Source organism: Mobula hypostoma, chromosome 6 (assembly GCF_963921235.1).
Source record: "Mobula hypostoma chromosome 6, sMobHyp1.1, whole genome shotgun sequence".
Lineage (NCBI taxonomy): Eukaryota > Metazoa > Chordata > Chondrichthyes > Myliobatiformes > Myliobatidae > Mobula > Mobula hypostoma.
Window position 1 is genome coordinate 44,896,601 of NC_086102.1, and position 17,667 is coordinate 44,914,267.

Sequence of the window (17,667 nt, forward strand, 5' to 3'; positions counted from 1 at the left end):
TTCATCCCGATGCTGCCTGGCCTGTTGAGTTCCTCCAGTATTTTGTGTGTGTGTTGCTCAGGTAAAAGTAATTGTTCAGTCCTGATGAAAGGTCTTGGCCCGAAACGTTGACTATACTCTTTTCCATAGATGCTGCCTGCCCTGCAGAGTTACTCCAGCATTTTGAGCATTTTGCTTTGACTTCCAGCACCTGCAGATTTTCTGTTGAAATAGATCAGATGCATTTCCTTCCAAAGAGAGCTACCGTTGATGTCTTCCCAAGTCAACTATGACTTCCACACCTGTACACTGCACCTTGAAAGTCAGAGGCAATGTGGGTCATTTGATACTAACAAGCTGATTTCCCACTTCATTGCTGGACTTGGAATGGACTGAGTTTTCCTCTTCCTATACTAGCTCTGATGAAAGGACATCAATATGAAATGATAAATCCCTACAAATGCTGTCTGACTTGCAGTATTTACATTTTCTGGTTTGTTTAATCAAAGTGAATATAATGTCAAATTTTTACAGGCAACTAAAAGTTAGAACCTCAGGTATCACCTGACAGAAGCACTTGTGTTCAGCTCTAATCAAGAACCCAATTTTGATCCTGGTGTTGGAGACAGAAGACAGAAAGACCATGGACAAAGCCAAGGGGTATGAGAGCTGGCATTTGTATCCATGAATGGAGATTCTCTAGGAACTATGCCATGGAAACATAATACAAATAGGATAAATAAAGTGTGGAAAGAAACCAGCTGCCTTCTGCAACTGGGAAACTTTCCAGTTCAGATGCAGACAGACTTATCACACGGACATTGAAACATACAGTGAAATGTGTAGTTTGCTTTTACAGTCAACACAAGCTAGGGAGAGGCTGGGGCAACCCATAAGCGTCAGTACAAATTCCAGTGCCAATGCCAACACAGCATACCCACAATACTCAGCAGAACACTGCACAAGACAAAAACAACAGCAGCATTACAAGAGTCTTTTCTCCCTCCCTCCCACTCACACACAGACAGTCCTCGAACACCAGGACAGGCCTCTGGGTCACCACCCGACTCTGACTTTCCCAGTGGACTTACGACTAGTACACCCAGGGCTTTGGGCATCAGGCTTCAATTTCTGCACTTCCAATTGACCTTTGGCCTTAGATCTTCAGTATTGACCCCAGTACCCAATGATGGATCCCCAAACTTCAGGCCTTGAACTCTGGAGTCACCAATGATGGACCAAACTCCAGACTTGGCAGCTCAGTATCCAGGGAGTCACTGGCCCTCGTGTCTCTGGAGGAGGAGGGGAAACTTGTAGACCTGGTGTGCCACCATTCCTTTTCCACAGTGCTTGCCAGTCTGGCATCTATGGATGTCCTTTGTCACACATCCACGTTGCAGGCTTTTGAGCACAAAGAGAAGGCCCTGACTTCTTTGGTTACTTGCCCACATTGCTGGCCTTTAAATGCAGAGCATGGATTGGAGATCTAGACTCCGGCCTGACTTCTAATTCCACAACACCAACACTCACTCTCCTTTCTGATTCCAAAACATCCCTGCGAACATCAACCTCCATGGAGACCACAGCTTTAATATTCCTCATTCATTGACTCCATTATAAGCAGGGCAAAAGGAAATTCAATGGCACACATCATTCCATTCTGCACTTTCACTACCCTATTCTTTTAAAATGAGTACAGAATTTCTGATTTCAGTATTTTGGGTTAATGTTTCTGTATACAGCTTTAATCACAAATAGGGACTCACTCAAGGAGCAATGCCTCAAAAAGGCAGCATCCATCATTAAGGACCAGGTCATGCCTTGTTCTCATTGCTACTATCAGAAGGAGGTACAGAAGCCTGAAGACACACACTCAGTGATTCAGGAACAGCTTCTTCCCTCTGCCATCGAGTTTCTGAACCCATGAACACTACCTCACTACTTTATTTTTATTTATGCACTACTTATTGAATTTACATATATTTACTGTAATTCACTTTCCCCCTCTATTATGTAATGTGTTGTACTGCTATGGCACATGCAACAAATCTCACGACATATGCCAGTGATATTAAACCTGATTCTGAAGATAACAGGAGTTTTGCTTTAGCTTGCAAATATTCAATACAGAGTACAATTAAAGTTCTAAAAGGTATTTATTTAATTTGCTCATAAATTTAAAAGTTGTCCAATTGCTCTCACACTGAAAACACAGCAAAACAAGCAAGCATTAACGCAGCACAAGTATAAATCACATTCCACTGCTTTCATGAACCTACCTAGACTGCTGAGGAAATCAGTCACCCAAAAGTCGAACACTTCCTTGTGCAAGAGCAAGGAGAAAAGTGAACATGATTTAGGAGTGTCCAAGCACATTTTTTTTCTGAACTGAAGAAGTGAGCAAATGTTTGATTACTCTCTTTCTTTCAGTTGAAATAAAATGCTTTTGTACAATTTGAAATTGGTACAAAGGCAAACTCTGTCTGGTTGCCAAATGGAAAATGTATCTCAACAGCATACGGACTCTGCAGCACAACTCAGGCAGTCTCAAATGTCTTATACCCTAATCATAACAACCGCTTGATTTTTCTTATCTACGTGTCAAGACTCTAGCAGATTTTGTTCATTACTTGGTTCTGACACAATGGCAACAGTGAACATTTAAATGAAACTGAAACACATGACACCAAATTCAAAACAGAAGGCAAAGGTCTGTTAAGTTATCTCTCGGGAGCAGAGATTTATATATAATAAACATAAAACTGTAACAATGTCCACATTTATGCTAGCAGCGTTTGCATTATTTGTTCCTCAAACCTTGCTAAAGTAAAAATCCCTTAAAGACATGAAGTGTCTGCTTATTGGTGAGAAAATTACCATTATCATTCTTAGTGATATCATTGGATATTATTCCAGGACAAGACTTTCATGAATTCTATTTTAGTAGATATACTTTCCAAAAAATGTAAAGTTCTACATCAAAATTTGCACCCATACACCAGGTATATCACTTTCCTGTTGCAAAAGTATTTGTCCAGCTAGTCTAGTTACATTAGGAAACATTGCAGACATAATCTGGGACCCAAGCAACAAACTTGGTGTTTTCAATAACCTGATCCACACACCCCCAAAATTCAAAGGAGGAAAAGATTGCATGGAAGATCAGCGTCCTAGTGTTGAGGTACGCCTCTACTGCCTCTTCCAAATAGGACTAATGCAACACTCTGCCAAACCTCCACCCATGTAGTTATGGAGATGTCAAGTGTGAAGAGATGAATTTTGTAAAGTTAAAATCAGGGCTGGGCGTACTCAGTTAACAGCAGGATCAGGAGAAGAATTGTAGAATAGAGAGACTTAGAAGTACATAGTTCCACTAGGAGGTGGAGAAGGACCCTGGCATGCTTATCTTCACTGGATCTAAATCAGGTTTATTATTACTTACATATGTCATGAAATTTGTTGTTCTTGCAGCAGCAGTATATTGCAATACATAAAAAAACTATACATTACAATTTAATTTGGTTAGATATAAAAGGTCAATAAATAGGGATCAAAATAATGAGTGGTGTTCATAGATCGTTCAGTAATCTGATGGCAGAGGGGAAGAAGTTGTTCCTAAAGTGTTGGAACATGCATTAGGGTACTGACTACGAGAGTTGGATGGTTGTTGTACAATAGCAAGGTTGTGATTAAGTTTAAGAGAGTATGGAGAAGATTCATAAGTCTATTTCTGGGATTGGCGGCCTCCAAGGAGAGTATGAGATTGGGACTGTTCTCCCTGAATCAGATGAGGCCAAGGGTGGAGCTTACTGAGGTTTACAAAGTTATGAGAGACTACTCACAGTCATTCTCCCCAGGGTAGAGGTCTAAAACTAGAAGGTATAGGCCTAAAGTGGTTCACATTTAAAGGGCAACTGAGAGGCAAGTTTTTCCACAGATAGTACAGGGTACATGGAGTGAACTGCCTGAAGATGTGCCAGAGTTGGGTAGAATTACAATGTTTAAAAGACATTTGGATAGGTTCATGGACAGGAAAGATTGAGGAACATGGGCAAATGGATCAAGATAAGGAAGACACCTTGGCTGGTGTGCTTTATAACTATGACTATTGCAATGCCTTCTGGACAGCCTTCCATTTTCAACTCTTTATAGCTTCATCTGACAAGTGAGCCATACCCAAGTCCCATTCACCTCTACCTTTGAACTATGGTGGTTCCCAGTATCCCAATTGCCTCAGGTTTAAACTTTTTCTCATGCATGCTCATATTGTTTGCCCTTCTGTGTCCCTCCTCAGCCCTGCACAACCTATTTTTGTGACATCCTGTGCATCTTCAACCCCTTTCTCATAATTATAACTTTATATTCAGCTAGCTAGGATTTAGACACTGAAATTCCCTGCATAAACCCTTTCATTCAACCTTTTAAAAGTCTCCTATAGTCTGCTTCTGTAACCTTTCAGTTTTTCCATCTAATTGTGTTTGGATTCAGATAATTGTTGGTTGATCACAATGAGGAACCATTAGATTTTGTCTGGTAAAAATGGATGATTTGTAAATGTATAAGGTTACAAATTAACAATAACTGCGTCGGTAATGTAAAAGGGTGTGATTAGCACAGTAATACCGTACTTCAATAAGAAGATTGAAAACATGCAAAAACCCATACAAATGCAATTGGAAACACAATACCATGACCCCACACATACTCCTCACAAGAAACAGCTGCCAACTTCCTTGTAAAACTTTTTAGGGCATCACCATAGCAACAGTGAGGTGTACAAAAACATCTGGTGTAAGTTTTTCCATTTTGAGGAGCTTAAATGCATTCTGTAGCAAATACTATCAGCAGCATTTGAGGTTAGAGCTCAGACAGACTAGACTACATGCTTATTCAGATTTGAGGTTGTAAGAGTGAAATCTAATGATCTTGAGAGTTCTCATCCAGGGTGAATCATTCAAGCTGCATTTGCACTGTGTACAGGATTCAATGGCAACCATGGCATTATCCTGTATAAGGAAATCTCTTAATCTCTGTGGTAGGTTTTGAACAGAAACAGATCCCGATTTTAAGTGACAGTCATTTACGTCAAGAACATGGGTTACTACACAGAAATCCCATGCTGAAGTTAGATTATCAGTATGTGTTATTGTAGAACCTATTTATGAAACACAGTCTTTGGCTTGATGACCTTGCTGAAATGCAAGATGCACGCAATTAAGAAGCCTTCAATTTAAAAAAAGCAGGCAGAGAACAAGCCACCACACTATCAAACATGGAGCATTGCAAAGGGCAATCCATTGTGTACCGCAATCACTACTCCCTTGTCTCCTTAAGATGTACATGTTCATTTCTGAAACTCGTTAAGGATCCTACAGTATATAAGGTGAAAGAATTGTGTAATTCCGAATCAGACAGCATATTGGACTGCGGGGTTGTACCGCATGTAATTACTATATTCAAGCGGTGCCCAGCCTCCTTTTATTCGTGAAAGGTTGATGTGGAAATGATTTTTTCAAAAAACAGTTTAAAACTGGTAAAACAGAACAGAGGGTGAGAACTTCTTTTCGGAGTGCAGAGTCGCATGTTTGAAATCAGTGACACATTCGCCCACAACGTTAAAATATCGCTGTCATAAACAATGGGTACAGACCATTCTGATTCTACGGTGTCTGAAGACTGAAATTACAGCAACTCAATCAAAGACAGCCTGCAAACTCTTAAATCACTCCTAAAGGATCTGAATCCCGAAAGAACAATCGCCAAGACTCTGCAGTTTTCCAGATTTCAAGATCCTGAATTAACCATGAAATAAAACTAAATTCCTCTTGTCTAACCTTCCCCCCACCTTCACAATCCACGCAAAGGGTGGCAGCAATGAAACAGGGCAACCCCTCCCCATAATGTTCTGGGCAGCGTCGATAACGAGTTGGAAATACAGTCGTTCAGAAAGGACTATCTCAGAGACAAGCGCCACCGGTAGACAGCGGCGGTGGGGGCTGCTGAGCCTCGAGTCCTCAACGCGGAGAAACTCCACACCAGCTGTGGACCCTCATCTTCCCCACACCCACAGCGGCTCTCCCTCACCAGAACGCCGTACTCACCGTCCCTACCACAGCCAGCTTATCCCCGGCAACCCCCCACTACCCCAACCCTTCCCACCCCGCCCTCCACAGCCGCGACCATATCATCCTGCCGCTACACTCCAGATGTTACGCCGCACACTCGCCTTTGTAACAGCCGAGCCACAAAACTCACCCCAGTTCAGCGCCTGCAGTAGCAGAAGCAACCACGCCGACCGCCGCATGTCCTTCCAGGATCCGTGTCCTTGTGGGATCCACTCGATGCCGGCAGCCTCTCCCCGCGCTCGCAGCTCCCAGCCTTTCCAACACGTCACGCTCTCGCTCCAGGTGCCACTTTCTGTAACATTAGCAACTCCAAACCGCAACCCTTAAACTTCAATTAAACTAAAAAAAAATAAACAACTTTGTAAACTTTCTTTGATAATCTACTGCGACACTTGATGAAATAAAACCAATTGTCAGGTACTCCCAAGTTGCTACTCTCTGAACCCTGGAAGGCGGGCCGTAGACACCAGGCGACAGCACCAAGGAAGTGTATCGGGCAGGTAATTGGCGCAACGAGGGGAGAGGGCGCGGCCAGCGGTCGTGGACCTCCGGCTGAAAAAGGGAATCCAGCGACCCCTTTCCCGCCTCGCGGGAACTCGTGATTTTCTATCTGGAGTGTGAAGGCTAGTGCTGTTTTTCAAAATAAGCTCATAGTTTGAAAGCAGCTAGACTTACATTTACATTAAGGTTTCCTGTTACGGAATTGCACAGGGCTCACTCTTGCTTATGAGTGTGTTTCATCCCTGCAACTGAAGGATCTAATTGTGCCGATATGGATAGCGTTTTACTGTTGATGAACTTGTTTGATCAATCGTCTTTCAATTTTTAGATCTAATTTGGATTTCTCAGGTTTCAGTGTTATCAACCACAATGGGTAGGTCGTGAATTCGGGTTACAGAGATGAACGAAATGAGTTCCTGATGGTCTCTTAGGTGCTATACTAAGAGTGTTACATTGTTAGCAACGCTTGTCCTTGTGAAGAGTAAAAGATCCATCCTTTAATAAAGGGGAAATATACAAGGGCAAAGAGGAAGTCCTCTTCATGTTATATAGTATAGAATCTATGCTGTCACTGCCACAACCCCCACCACTTTCTCCTTATTCCATTATCCTCTTCTGTCAGATTTCATCATCAATCCTTTGTTACTTCTGCTTATTGACTGTCATCTCCTCACGTCATTCCTCTTGTCCCTCTTCACTCACCTGGATCAACCCATTACCCACAAGCTCTTCCTCCAACCTTCCTCCCCACCTTTTAATACTGCCTCTCCCCCCTCTTTTTTTACAGTCCTGATGAAGAGTCTCAACCTGAAATATCAACTATTCATTTTCCTTCATAGACCCACTGAATTCCTCTGATGCCTTTGTGCACTACACCAAAATTAAGTGTTGTCGTATATTTAAACTAGAGTTGCAGAGGATGGGAACCAGAGTGCCAGAACAAGGCTGTGGTTGTGGAGACAGATGTTGTTAAGACCTCAGAAAAAGTCAGAAATTGAAAGGTTCAGCATGGTGGGACTATAATGTTCTGAGCCATGTATATTTCAATGCAAGAAGACAAATGAGCTCAGAGCAAGTCAGGGTGGACAAATCCCCCGGGCCTGACAAGCTGTTTCATATGACCTTGTGGGAGGTAAGTATAGATATCACAGGGGCTCTAGCAGAGATACTTAAATCATCCTTAGTGACAGGTAAGGTACCAGACAATTGGAGGATAGCTAATTCTGTTCCACTGTTTAAGAAAAGCTCTAAGAATAAACCAGGAAATTATGGGTCGATGAGCCTGACATCGGCAGTGGAAAAGTTATTGGAAGGTATTCCTAGGGACCGGGTATGTGAATATCTGGATAGACAGGGATGATTTGGGATAGTCAGCATGGCGTCATGTCTAACCATATTTAGAGTTTTTTTTGAAGAGGTTACCAGAAAAGTTGGTGAAGCCAAGGCAGTGAAAGTTGTCTGCATGGACTTGAGAAAGGCATTTGACAAGGTTCCACATGGGAGGTTGGTCAAGAATGTTCAGTCGCTTGACATTCAAGATAAGTAGTAAATTAGATTAGATATTGTGTTTGCGGGAGAAACCAAAGAGTGGTAGCAGATGATTACCTCTCTGACTGGAGGTCTGTTTCTAGTGGAGTACAGCAAGGATCAGTGCTGGGTCTGTTGTTGTTTGTCATCTGTATCAACAATCTGGATAATGATGTGATTAAAGGGATCAGCAACTCTGCAGATGCCACCAAGATTGGGGGTGTAGTGGCCAGCGAGGAAGACTATCACAGCTTACGGTGGGATCTGGACCAGGTCAACAAATGGGCTGAAAAATGGCGGATGGAACTTAATGCAGGCAAGTGTGAGTTGTTGTACTTTGGAAGGACCAATCATGGTTGGCCTTGTACAATGAGTGGTAGGGTACTGAGGGGTGTGATAGAACAAAGGGAACTGGGACACAGGTCTTTTATTCATTGAAAGTGACGTCACTGGTAGATAGGGTTGTAAAGAAAGCCTTTATAGATCTAAGTATTAAGTATAGGAGTGGGATGTTACTTTGATGCTGCTGATGATGTTAGTGAGGCCGAAGTTCAAAATCAGATTTAGTATCACTGCCATATGTCCTGAAATTTGTTGACTTTGCAGCAGCAGTACAATGCAATACATAATGGAGAAATAAAAACTGAACTACAATATGAATTTACTGTATATTAAGTAGTTAAATAAGTCGTGCAAAAAAAAAGTAATGAGGTAGTGTTCATGGGTTCAAAGTCCATTCAGAAATTGGAGGCAGAGGGAAGGAAGCTGTTCCTGAATCATTGAGTGTGCGCCTTTAGGCTTCCGTACCTCCTTCCTGACAGTAACAACGAGAAGAGGGCATGTCCTGGGTGATGGGGGGGTCCTTGATGATGTATGCCACATTTTTGAGACATCACTCCTTGAAGATGTTGTGGATTCTACGGAAGCTAATGCCCATGTTGGAGCTGACTAATTTTACTACTCTCTGCAGCTTACTTAGATCCTCTACCGTAGTTCCCCTCCCCCACAACCCCCGTACCAAATGCAGCCAGTTAGAATGCTCTCCACAGTATATCTGTAGAAATTTGCTACTGGACGATAGTCATTAGGGCAGCTCACCCTGCTCTTCATGTGCACAAGTATAATTGTTGCCCCTTTGAAGCAGATGGGAACTGAGATTGGTGGTGTAGCAACAACCTTGCACTCAATGTCAACAAGACCAAAGAGCTGATTGTGGACTTCAGGGAGGGTAAGACGAGGGAACACAAACCAATCCTCATAGAGGGATCAGAAGTGGAGAGAGTGAGCAATTTCAAATTCCTGAAAGTCAATATCTATGAGGACCCAACCTGGTCCCTACGTATTGATGCAGCTATAAAGAAAGCAGGACAGCAGCTATATTTCATTCATAGTTTGAGGAGATTTGGTTTGTCAAATGAAACACTTGAAAACTTCTACAAATACACTGTTGAGAGCATTCTGACTGCCTGCATCCCCGTCTTGTATGGGGGGGGGGTGTTGGAGTCTACTGCACAAGATTGAAGTAAGTTGCAGAAACTTATAAAATTATTCATCTCCATCATGGGCACTAGCCTCCACGGTATCCAAGACATCTTCAAGGAGCGGTGCCTTAGGAAGGCGGCGTCCATCATTCAGGACCCCCATCAGCTAGGACATGCCCTCTTCTCATTGTTACCATCAGGAAGGAAGTACAGAAGCCTGAAGGCACACACTCAATGATCCAGGAACAGCTTCTTCCCCTCTGCCACCCAATTTCTAAATGGACATTGAACCAATGAGCACTACCTCACTACTTTTTTTTATTTCTTTTTTTTTGTTCTACTTATTTTAACTCAACTGTTTAATATTAGACACATTATACTTACTGCAATTCAGATTTTTTTCTCTATACAGTATTATCATGTATTTCATTGTGCTGCTGCCATAAAGATAATGAATTTCACCATATATGCTGGTGATAGTAAACCTGATTCTGATTCTGATTCACAACTTCCAATTGTAACAATGAGAGATTGAAATTGTCTTTGAACACCCTCCCCAGTTGGTTTGGAGTATTGTGTACAGTTTTGTTCACCTACCTACAAGAAAGATGTTAATAAGATTGTAAGAGTACAGAGAAAATTTACAAAGATTTTCCTGGGACTGGAGGATCTGAGTTATAAGGAAAGATTGAATTGGTTAGAACTTTATTCCCTAGAACATATAAGACTGAGAGGAGATTTGATAGAGGTATACAAAATTATGAGGGTGTAGGGCAGGTAGATACAAGCAGGCTTTTTCCACTGAGGTATGGTGAGAGTACAATTAGAGGTCATGGGTTAAAAGTGAAAGGTTTAAGGGGAATTAAGGGAAATTTATTAACAGAGTGGTGACGGTGTGGAATAAGCTGCCAACGCAAGAGGTGGATGAGATTTCGATTTCAACATTTAAGAGAAGCTTGGATAGGTACATAGATGGGGTAGAGGTATGGATGGCTATAGTCCGGCAGCAGGTTGATGGGACTAGGCAGTTTAAATGATTCAGCTCAGACTAGATGGGCCAAAGGGCCTGTTTCTATGCTGTAGTTTTCTATGACTCTATTTCATTGCTGTTTGTGAGTTCTTTGTGTGCAAATTTACTGCTACTGGCCCTAAGTTGCCATACAGAAAAAATATCGTTATTTGGGTTTGTAAAAACTTGTACGTAATTGTATATTTGCTCAGAAATGCATCTCCTGTCAAAATGGGTTCCCTAATAGGAGGTATTATTTCTACTCCATTTCTGCTATTACATTCTGTTAATTTGAAACAAATTATATTTTGGATCTAGAGTCAGGTTTATGGTGCTACTGACTAAGAATGAACAGATTGTTGAATTTGCATATGTACATCTTTTTAAGTTGCGCTTGGCCAGTTAATTGGTTCTAAGTGTATTGCCCTCCTATAAATAAAATGCTAATCTGTAGCAAAATAGAAGGGAGGACCAGTTATAAAGACGCTATAAAGTGTGCAAAACATGGTCCAAGTGTCACTATGAGTTTGTATGGAAGAGCATTTCACTGAGGGAATTGCGGATGCCTTCAAAACATAATGTTATTGAAATTTATGCTGATCCGTTTGGCTGACTTCTTTGAAATTGTCATCAAGGTTATATGTACAAGGCTTACTATTAAGTAGTTCTTAACTCCACATTCTGGGGAAAAAAATCACTCTCTAACTCTGAGTATTTGCTGCTAATCAACCTCTTTACCTCAATCTTCATACAAACATTGCTCATATTGTTTGAATGACAATTTCCTGGAATTAATATTAGGTCTGACTTTTGCCAGTCTGAACTTGTCTCCTTCCATTACTACATGTTAGTTTGAAGTTTTGTTTCCATTTACCATTTTTTAAACTGGATCCGTCAATTTTTCCCCTGTTAACGCCTTTTAAAGCTGAAACGGGCAATCTTGTCTAGCCTCTTCTCTAGATTTCTGATATGTGGTGTTTGATTCAGGCAAGTTGCCTTGTAGGCAGCTACTGCCATTTTATATAAATGACTTCACTTGAAGGTAAAATCATCTGGTATGTAAAACTAATTCCATCAGTATTCCGTGGCAATCTAGATTATAATTCTGCTGCTCCCTTCCCCAAAGAGCTAATACCTTATCTCCGCTACGAACTGTAACAAGTACATAAGAAGCAAAAACAAATGTAAACCAGAATGTTGTTGCTCTGACCCTGCAGCCTCCAAAGATTCACTATCTAATCGGTGGAAAATTCTCCCTGAAATCCGCCCTGAATGGCTGATCATTTATTATGAGAACGTGACCTCTGGTTCTAAATACCACAGCCAGGAGAAATGCCATCCTCACATCTAACCCATTAGGCTACCTGAGAATTTTATATATTTCAACGAAACCAATGAAATATTTGAGAGCAAAGAATCTAGTTAAAATGCAGAGGAGGGTGAATCTTTGGAATTCTTTATTGTAGAAGATAAGTCATCTTTGTAATGAATGGCGAAGCAGGCTGAAATGGCCAGTTTGCCTACTTCTGCTCTGAACTCTTATGTTCTTATTCTAAATACTAGGAAGAGTATGCCCAGTCTGCTTAAGGTCTCATTATAAGACAAATTTGCCATCCCAAAATCATTCATTGCAGTCCCTCTATCACTATTTGTTCAGCAGTTAGGGAGAAGATGTCTTACCAGAGCCATATATAATTGGACCAGTTTGTCCTGTTGGAATAAAGGCCAGCATGCCTCTGACTTTTATACCCATATGTTAATTTTCAGCAATGCATGCACATTAGGTACCATTGAACGCCAGCAGCTTTTATCTTCTCACCTCATCTGTATCCAATATTTCTACCTATTCTGTGAAAAATATTAGCTCATTTGTTTTCTTCCTACGGGTGAAGTTGAAAGGAGTTATGGAAAAGGGGAATGGTTGGACTGACTAGACTAGTTTTCCTAGAATTTAGAAGATGTTTACTTGGTCCTCCTGTGAGAAACCTGGAACCAGGAACCACTGTTTTCAAACAAAGGGGACTGTAATATGAAACAGGGAAGGGCTAATATTTTTCATCGCCCAGTTGATCAAAAGTCTTTGGAACTCTTTCTTAAAGATTGCTGGAAACAGAATATTTGAACATTATTAAGGCAGCTGTGGACAGATTCTTTGTAAGCAGTGAGATGAAATATTACCTTGGTTACAGGAATGCAGAATTATGCTTGAAGTAATGTTTGCTGTGATCTTACTAAATGAAGGGCAAATTCCTTAAATTCCTTATTTTTAATCCTAATTCAAATGTTTGTGTGTAAATCAATCATGTTTTAAATTGCAGCAAGAGTGAGGCTGTGAACTGAGCAGAGGGAATGTCCTTGGGTGGAGATTGAATGAGGTGATGGAGTAAGAAAGGGTGGTATAGATTTGGTAATCACAGCTGATCTGCCTGGATTTGTGAATGGAACGGGATGAATAAGGACAGAGAAAGTGTGTGTGTGTGGGGGGGGGGGTGGGGGGCACAGATGCAAAAAAAAAAGTGCCAGAACTGTATAACGTTAAAACACTGAAGTTTGTGGAAACCTAACATAAAAGAGAATAATGAAAATATATACCAGGTCAAGCAACACTTGTCAAGGCAGAAAAACTGAGTTAATACTCCAGATTGATGGCCTTTTGTTAGTACTGGCTTACTGCGGTACATACAGGAAAGACTGCTTTCCTGAAATAGTCGCATTCAGCTTTGGGTCTAGAATGCTGTAACCTGCCCAACCGTAAGATGAAATACTGTTTCTCAAGACTGAATTAGCGTCATTGGAGCAGTGTGGGGGAATCACAGATAGTGAAGTCACGGTGGGAGTTAGCTGGAAAACTACAACTATGGTGGAAATTCTATCCACCTTGCAGATTGAATGGAGTTTAGTTTCTCCAAAATTGAAATGAACTTACTGTGAGCAGCAAATGCATTAAAGCTGACTACAAAGAACTACAAGTGAATTGCTTACTTATTTGGAATGAGTTGTTGTGTCTAAAAAGTGGAGTAAAAAATATGAAAGCTACAGGTTGCATGAGAAGATACCATGCGAAACTGTGGGTCAGGATGAAAGACTGAAGCAGGGAGTCATTTAGGAATTGTGCCCTGAAGCACCTTCAATAACTCCAAAAGACTGAGGTTTGGTAAAATACTGAAAGGCTTTTATTCGCTGTACAGTACGACCTCCACGGTGAGTGTCTGCCCCCAGATTGAGGGGGAGGGGCAAGACGAAACACCTTTATACAGAACTCTGTGGGAGCAGCCACAGGGGCAGACAGCAGAGGGGCGTGTCCAGACAGTTAACCCAGTTACAACATATATATATGGTTTACCACATTCACCCCTCCTTTTTTTAAAAAGAGTCCCACGGGGTGAAGTGACTGACAATATTTACAACAAGTATATTTACAGGTCCAGTCTATCAGGCGGTCGAGTCCGTCGCTGTGATCTACGTAGCACCGGTGGTGATTGCATCGGCGATGGTGGTTGTGCTGGCTCCGGCCTGACTTGAGGTGTCAGCACGTTAGGCGTTGTTAATCTCTCGTGCATGTGCGTTGCGCCCGGTATGGGAGTGTCGCGTGGTGTCTGTGTAGGGCTTGGAGTGCACGGTGTCTCATAGGTACATACATTGGTGGGTACGGGGTCAATAGTCACCACGGAGTGTTCAGGGTAGGGGCCCGGAGTTCCTGCGGGCACCAGGTCACGGATGGAGACCGTGTCCTCCCGCCCATCAGATAACCACGTAGGCATACTGAGGGTTCGCATGAAGTAAGTGAACCCTCTTTACCATCGGGGAGTATTTATTGCTCCTCGCATGTTTCCGGAGCAGCACTGGCCCCGGGGACATCAGCCAAGTTGGTAGGGTGGTTCCAGTGGTCGACTTTCTGGGAAAAGAAAAGAGCCGCTCATGAGGGATGGCATTGGTGGCTGTGCATAACAGGGAGCAGATAGAGTGGAGTGCCTTGGGAAGGACCTCCTGCCAGCGGGAGACCGGCAGTCCCTTTGACCTGAGGACTAAGAGTGGCTTTCCACACCGTGCCATTCTCCTTCTCTACCTGTCCATTCCCCCGGGGATTATAGCTTGTGGTCCTACTAGTTGCAATTCCCCTAGCCAGTAGGTATTGGCGCAGCTCGTCACTCATAAACGAGGACCCTCTGTCACTGTGGATATAGCATGGGTATCCGAACAGAGTGAAGAGCTTGCGTAGGGCTTTTATAACTGAAGTGGTAGTGGTGTCGGGGCAGGGGATGGCGAAGTGGAACCGCGAGTACTCGTCGATAATGTTAAGAAAGTACACATTGCAGTTGGTGAAGAGAAGGGGGCCCATAACGTCAACACTCAGTCGCTCAAAGGGGTGGGTGGCCTTGATGAGTTGTGCCTTTTCGGGTTGGTAGAAGTGTGCTTTGCACTCTGTGCAGACTTGGCAGTCCCTGGTCATCATCCTGATCTCCTCAAGAGAGTAGGGCAGTTTCCGGGCTTTCACGAAGTGGAAAAGCCTGGTGACCCCCGGGTGACAAAGGTCTACATGTAGGGCGTATAGCCGGTCGATCTGCGCGCTGGTGCATGTTCCCTGGGATAGAGCATCGGAGGGCTCGTTGAGCTTCCCAGGCCTGTACATGATGTCATAGTTGTAGGTGGAGAGTTCGATTCTCCACCTCAGAATTTTATCATTTTTGATTTTGCTCCGCTGTTGATTATTAAACATGAATGCGACTGAGCGCTGGTCAGTTAGCAGGGTGAACCTTTTGCCAGCGAGATAGTGCCTCCAGTGCCTAATAGCTTCCACTATGGCCTGGGCCTCTTTCTCTACCGCGGAGTGCCGAATTTCAGGGCCTTGAAGGGTACGGGAGAAGAACGCCACCGGTCTTCCCGCCTGGTTGAGGGTAGCAGCCAGCGCAAAGTCGGAGGCGTCACTCTCTACTTGGAAGGGAATGGCCTCGTCCACCGCATGCATTGCTGCTTTGGCAATGTCCCCTTTTATGAGGTTGAAGGCCGCGCGGGCCTCGGCAGAAAGGGGGAATGTGGTGGACTTGACCAGGGGGCGGGCCTTGTCTGCATAGTTAGAGACCCATTGGGCATAATATGAAAAGAAGCCCAGGCACCTTTTGAGGGCTCTGAGGATGTTGGGAAGAGGGAGTTCCAACAGGGAGCACATACAGTCAGGGTCAGGGCCAATGACTCCGTTCTCTACGACACACCCAAGGATAGCAAGTCGGTCACACACTTGTCCTTGTTGTAGGTGAGGTTGAAAGCTTTGGCCGCTTGGAGAAATTTTTGGAGGTTGTTGTCGTGATCCTGCCGGTCGTGACCGCAGATGTGATGTTATCCAGATATGGGAACGTGGCCTTCAGTTGGCACTGGTCCACCATCCAGTCCATTGCCCTCTGGAAGACAGATGCACCATTCGTGACACCGAAGGGGACGCGCAGGAATTGATAAAGCCTGCCGTCCGCCTCGAAGGCAGTGTAAGGGCAGTCCTCCCGGCGGATGGGGAGCTGATAGTAAGCGGATTTTAGGTCTATGGTCGAGTACACCTTGTCCTGTGCTATCTGATTGACCATACCCGCAATGCAGGGTAGGGGGTACGCGTCGAGCTGCGTGAACCTATTGATGGTCTGGCTATAGTCCACGACCATCCTATTCTTCTCCCCATTCCGAACAACGACCACCTGTGCCCTCCAAGGACTTGTGCTTGCCTCAATGACCCCCTCCCTGAGCAGCCGCTGCACCTCCGACTTAATGAAAGCTCTGTCCCCCGCGCTGTACCTCCTGCTTTTAGTTGCCACAGGTTTACAGTCGGAGGTCAGGTTGGCGAACAGCGGTGGGGGAGGGATCCTGAGGGTGGAGAGGCCGCAAGTGGCGTCGGTAGTGCGGCAGTTGGCATGATGTTGGGTGGGATGCGCGGGTCGGTGTGTGTGTGTGGTCAGTAGCCGGGTACGTGACATATCTCTACAAAACTGAGGATTTCTGACAGTAATTGGCGGGAGGGGCCCATCATACTCCATTGTCATGCTTTTCAGGTGGCTCTGGAAGTCGAGCCCCTATAGCACCGGGACACACAGTTGAGGTATGACCAGTAATGTAAAGTCTCAATATTCTGTGCCCTGCACCACTAGCGTCGCTACACAACCCCCCCCGGATGTCTGTTGTATGTCACCCGGAAGCCATGGAGACCCTCTGGCTTACCAGCCGTATCATGAATCCACAACACTGCACCGTGTCCGGGTGGATAAAACTCTCCATGCTGCCTGTGTCAAACAGGCAGCTTGTCCTGCGCCCCTCCACCAGGATGTCCATCATTGACCTTGCGAGCTGGTGGGGAGCGCTTTGGTCGAGGGTTGAGTCACTGTCTTGGTCCGGCACGGTGGGGTGCCTTGTGAGCACCCACCCGTTGGTTGTAGGCGGTGGGAGGTGGCGCGACCGAGATGGCCGCCCCCATGTCTCGCACGTGGTGGCGGCGTGCAGGGAAAATGGCGGCAGGGAAGATGGCGACCCCCACGTCTCGCACGCGGCGCTGCTCAATCCCGCTCGCGGTTTTGACTTACAGACCTTGGCGAAGTGGCCCTTCCTTCCGCAGCTGGAGCAGGTAGCTTGTCAGGCCGGGCTTCGTTTCCGGGGGTGCTTCTCCAGTCCGCAGAAGTAGCGTGCCTGGAGAGCCTTGGAGTTATGCAGAGCGGCCTCCAACGTATCAGCCAGCTCGATCGCCGAACTTAGGGTAAGATCGGCTCTTTCCAGCAGCTGCTGGTGCACGTACACTGACCTGGTCCCCGTGACAAAGGCATCTCTCACTAGGAGCTCTGCATGCTGCGCCGCTGTCAGCTCCTGGCAATTGCAGGCTTGCACGAGCGTCCGTCGGACCTGGGCGAAGTCAGCACTTGATTCCCTGGGGCGTTGTTGCCGAGTCGCTAAGCGGTGCCGAGCACAGACGCTGTTTATCGGCCGCAGGTATTGTCCTTTGAGTGCGCTCATCGTGCCATCGTAGCTCAGCTGGTCTCTGATCAGCGAATAGACCCGTGAACTGACCCTGAGGAGT

General features: G+C 44.5%; 1 protein-coding gene across 1 annotated transcript in view; it reads right to left on the bottom strand.

Annotated features, from left to right (window-relative positions):
• Positions 1 to 6,557, bottom strand: part of LOC134348000 (prostaglandin F2 receptor negative regulator-like) — a 75,338-nt gene extending 68,781 nt beyond the window's left edge. Inside the window, exon 1 of the mRNA XM_063050731.1 lies at positions 6,235 to 6,557. Coding sequence (XP_062906801.1) covers positions 6,235 to 6,283 — 49 coding nt within the window. The 5' untranslated portion in view covers positions 6,284 to 6,557. The remainder of the gene's footprint in view (positions 1 to 6,234) is intronic.
• Between the last annotated feature and the right edge of the window lie 11,110 nt (positions 6,558 to 17,667).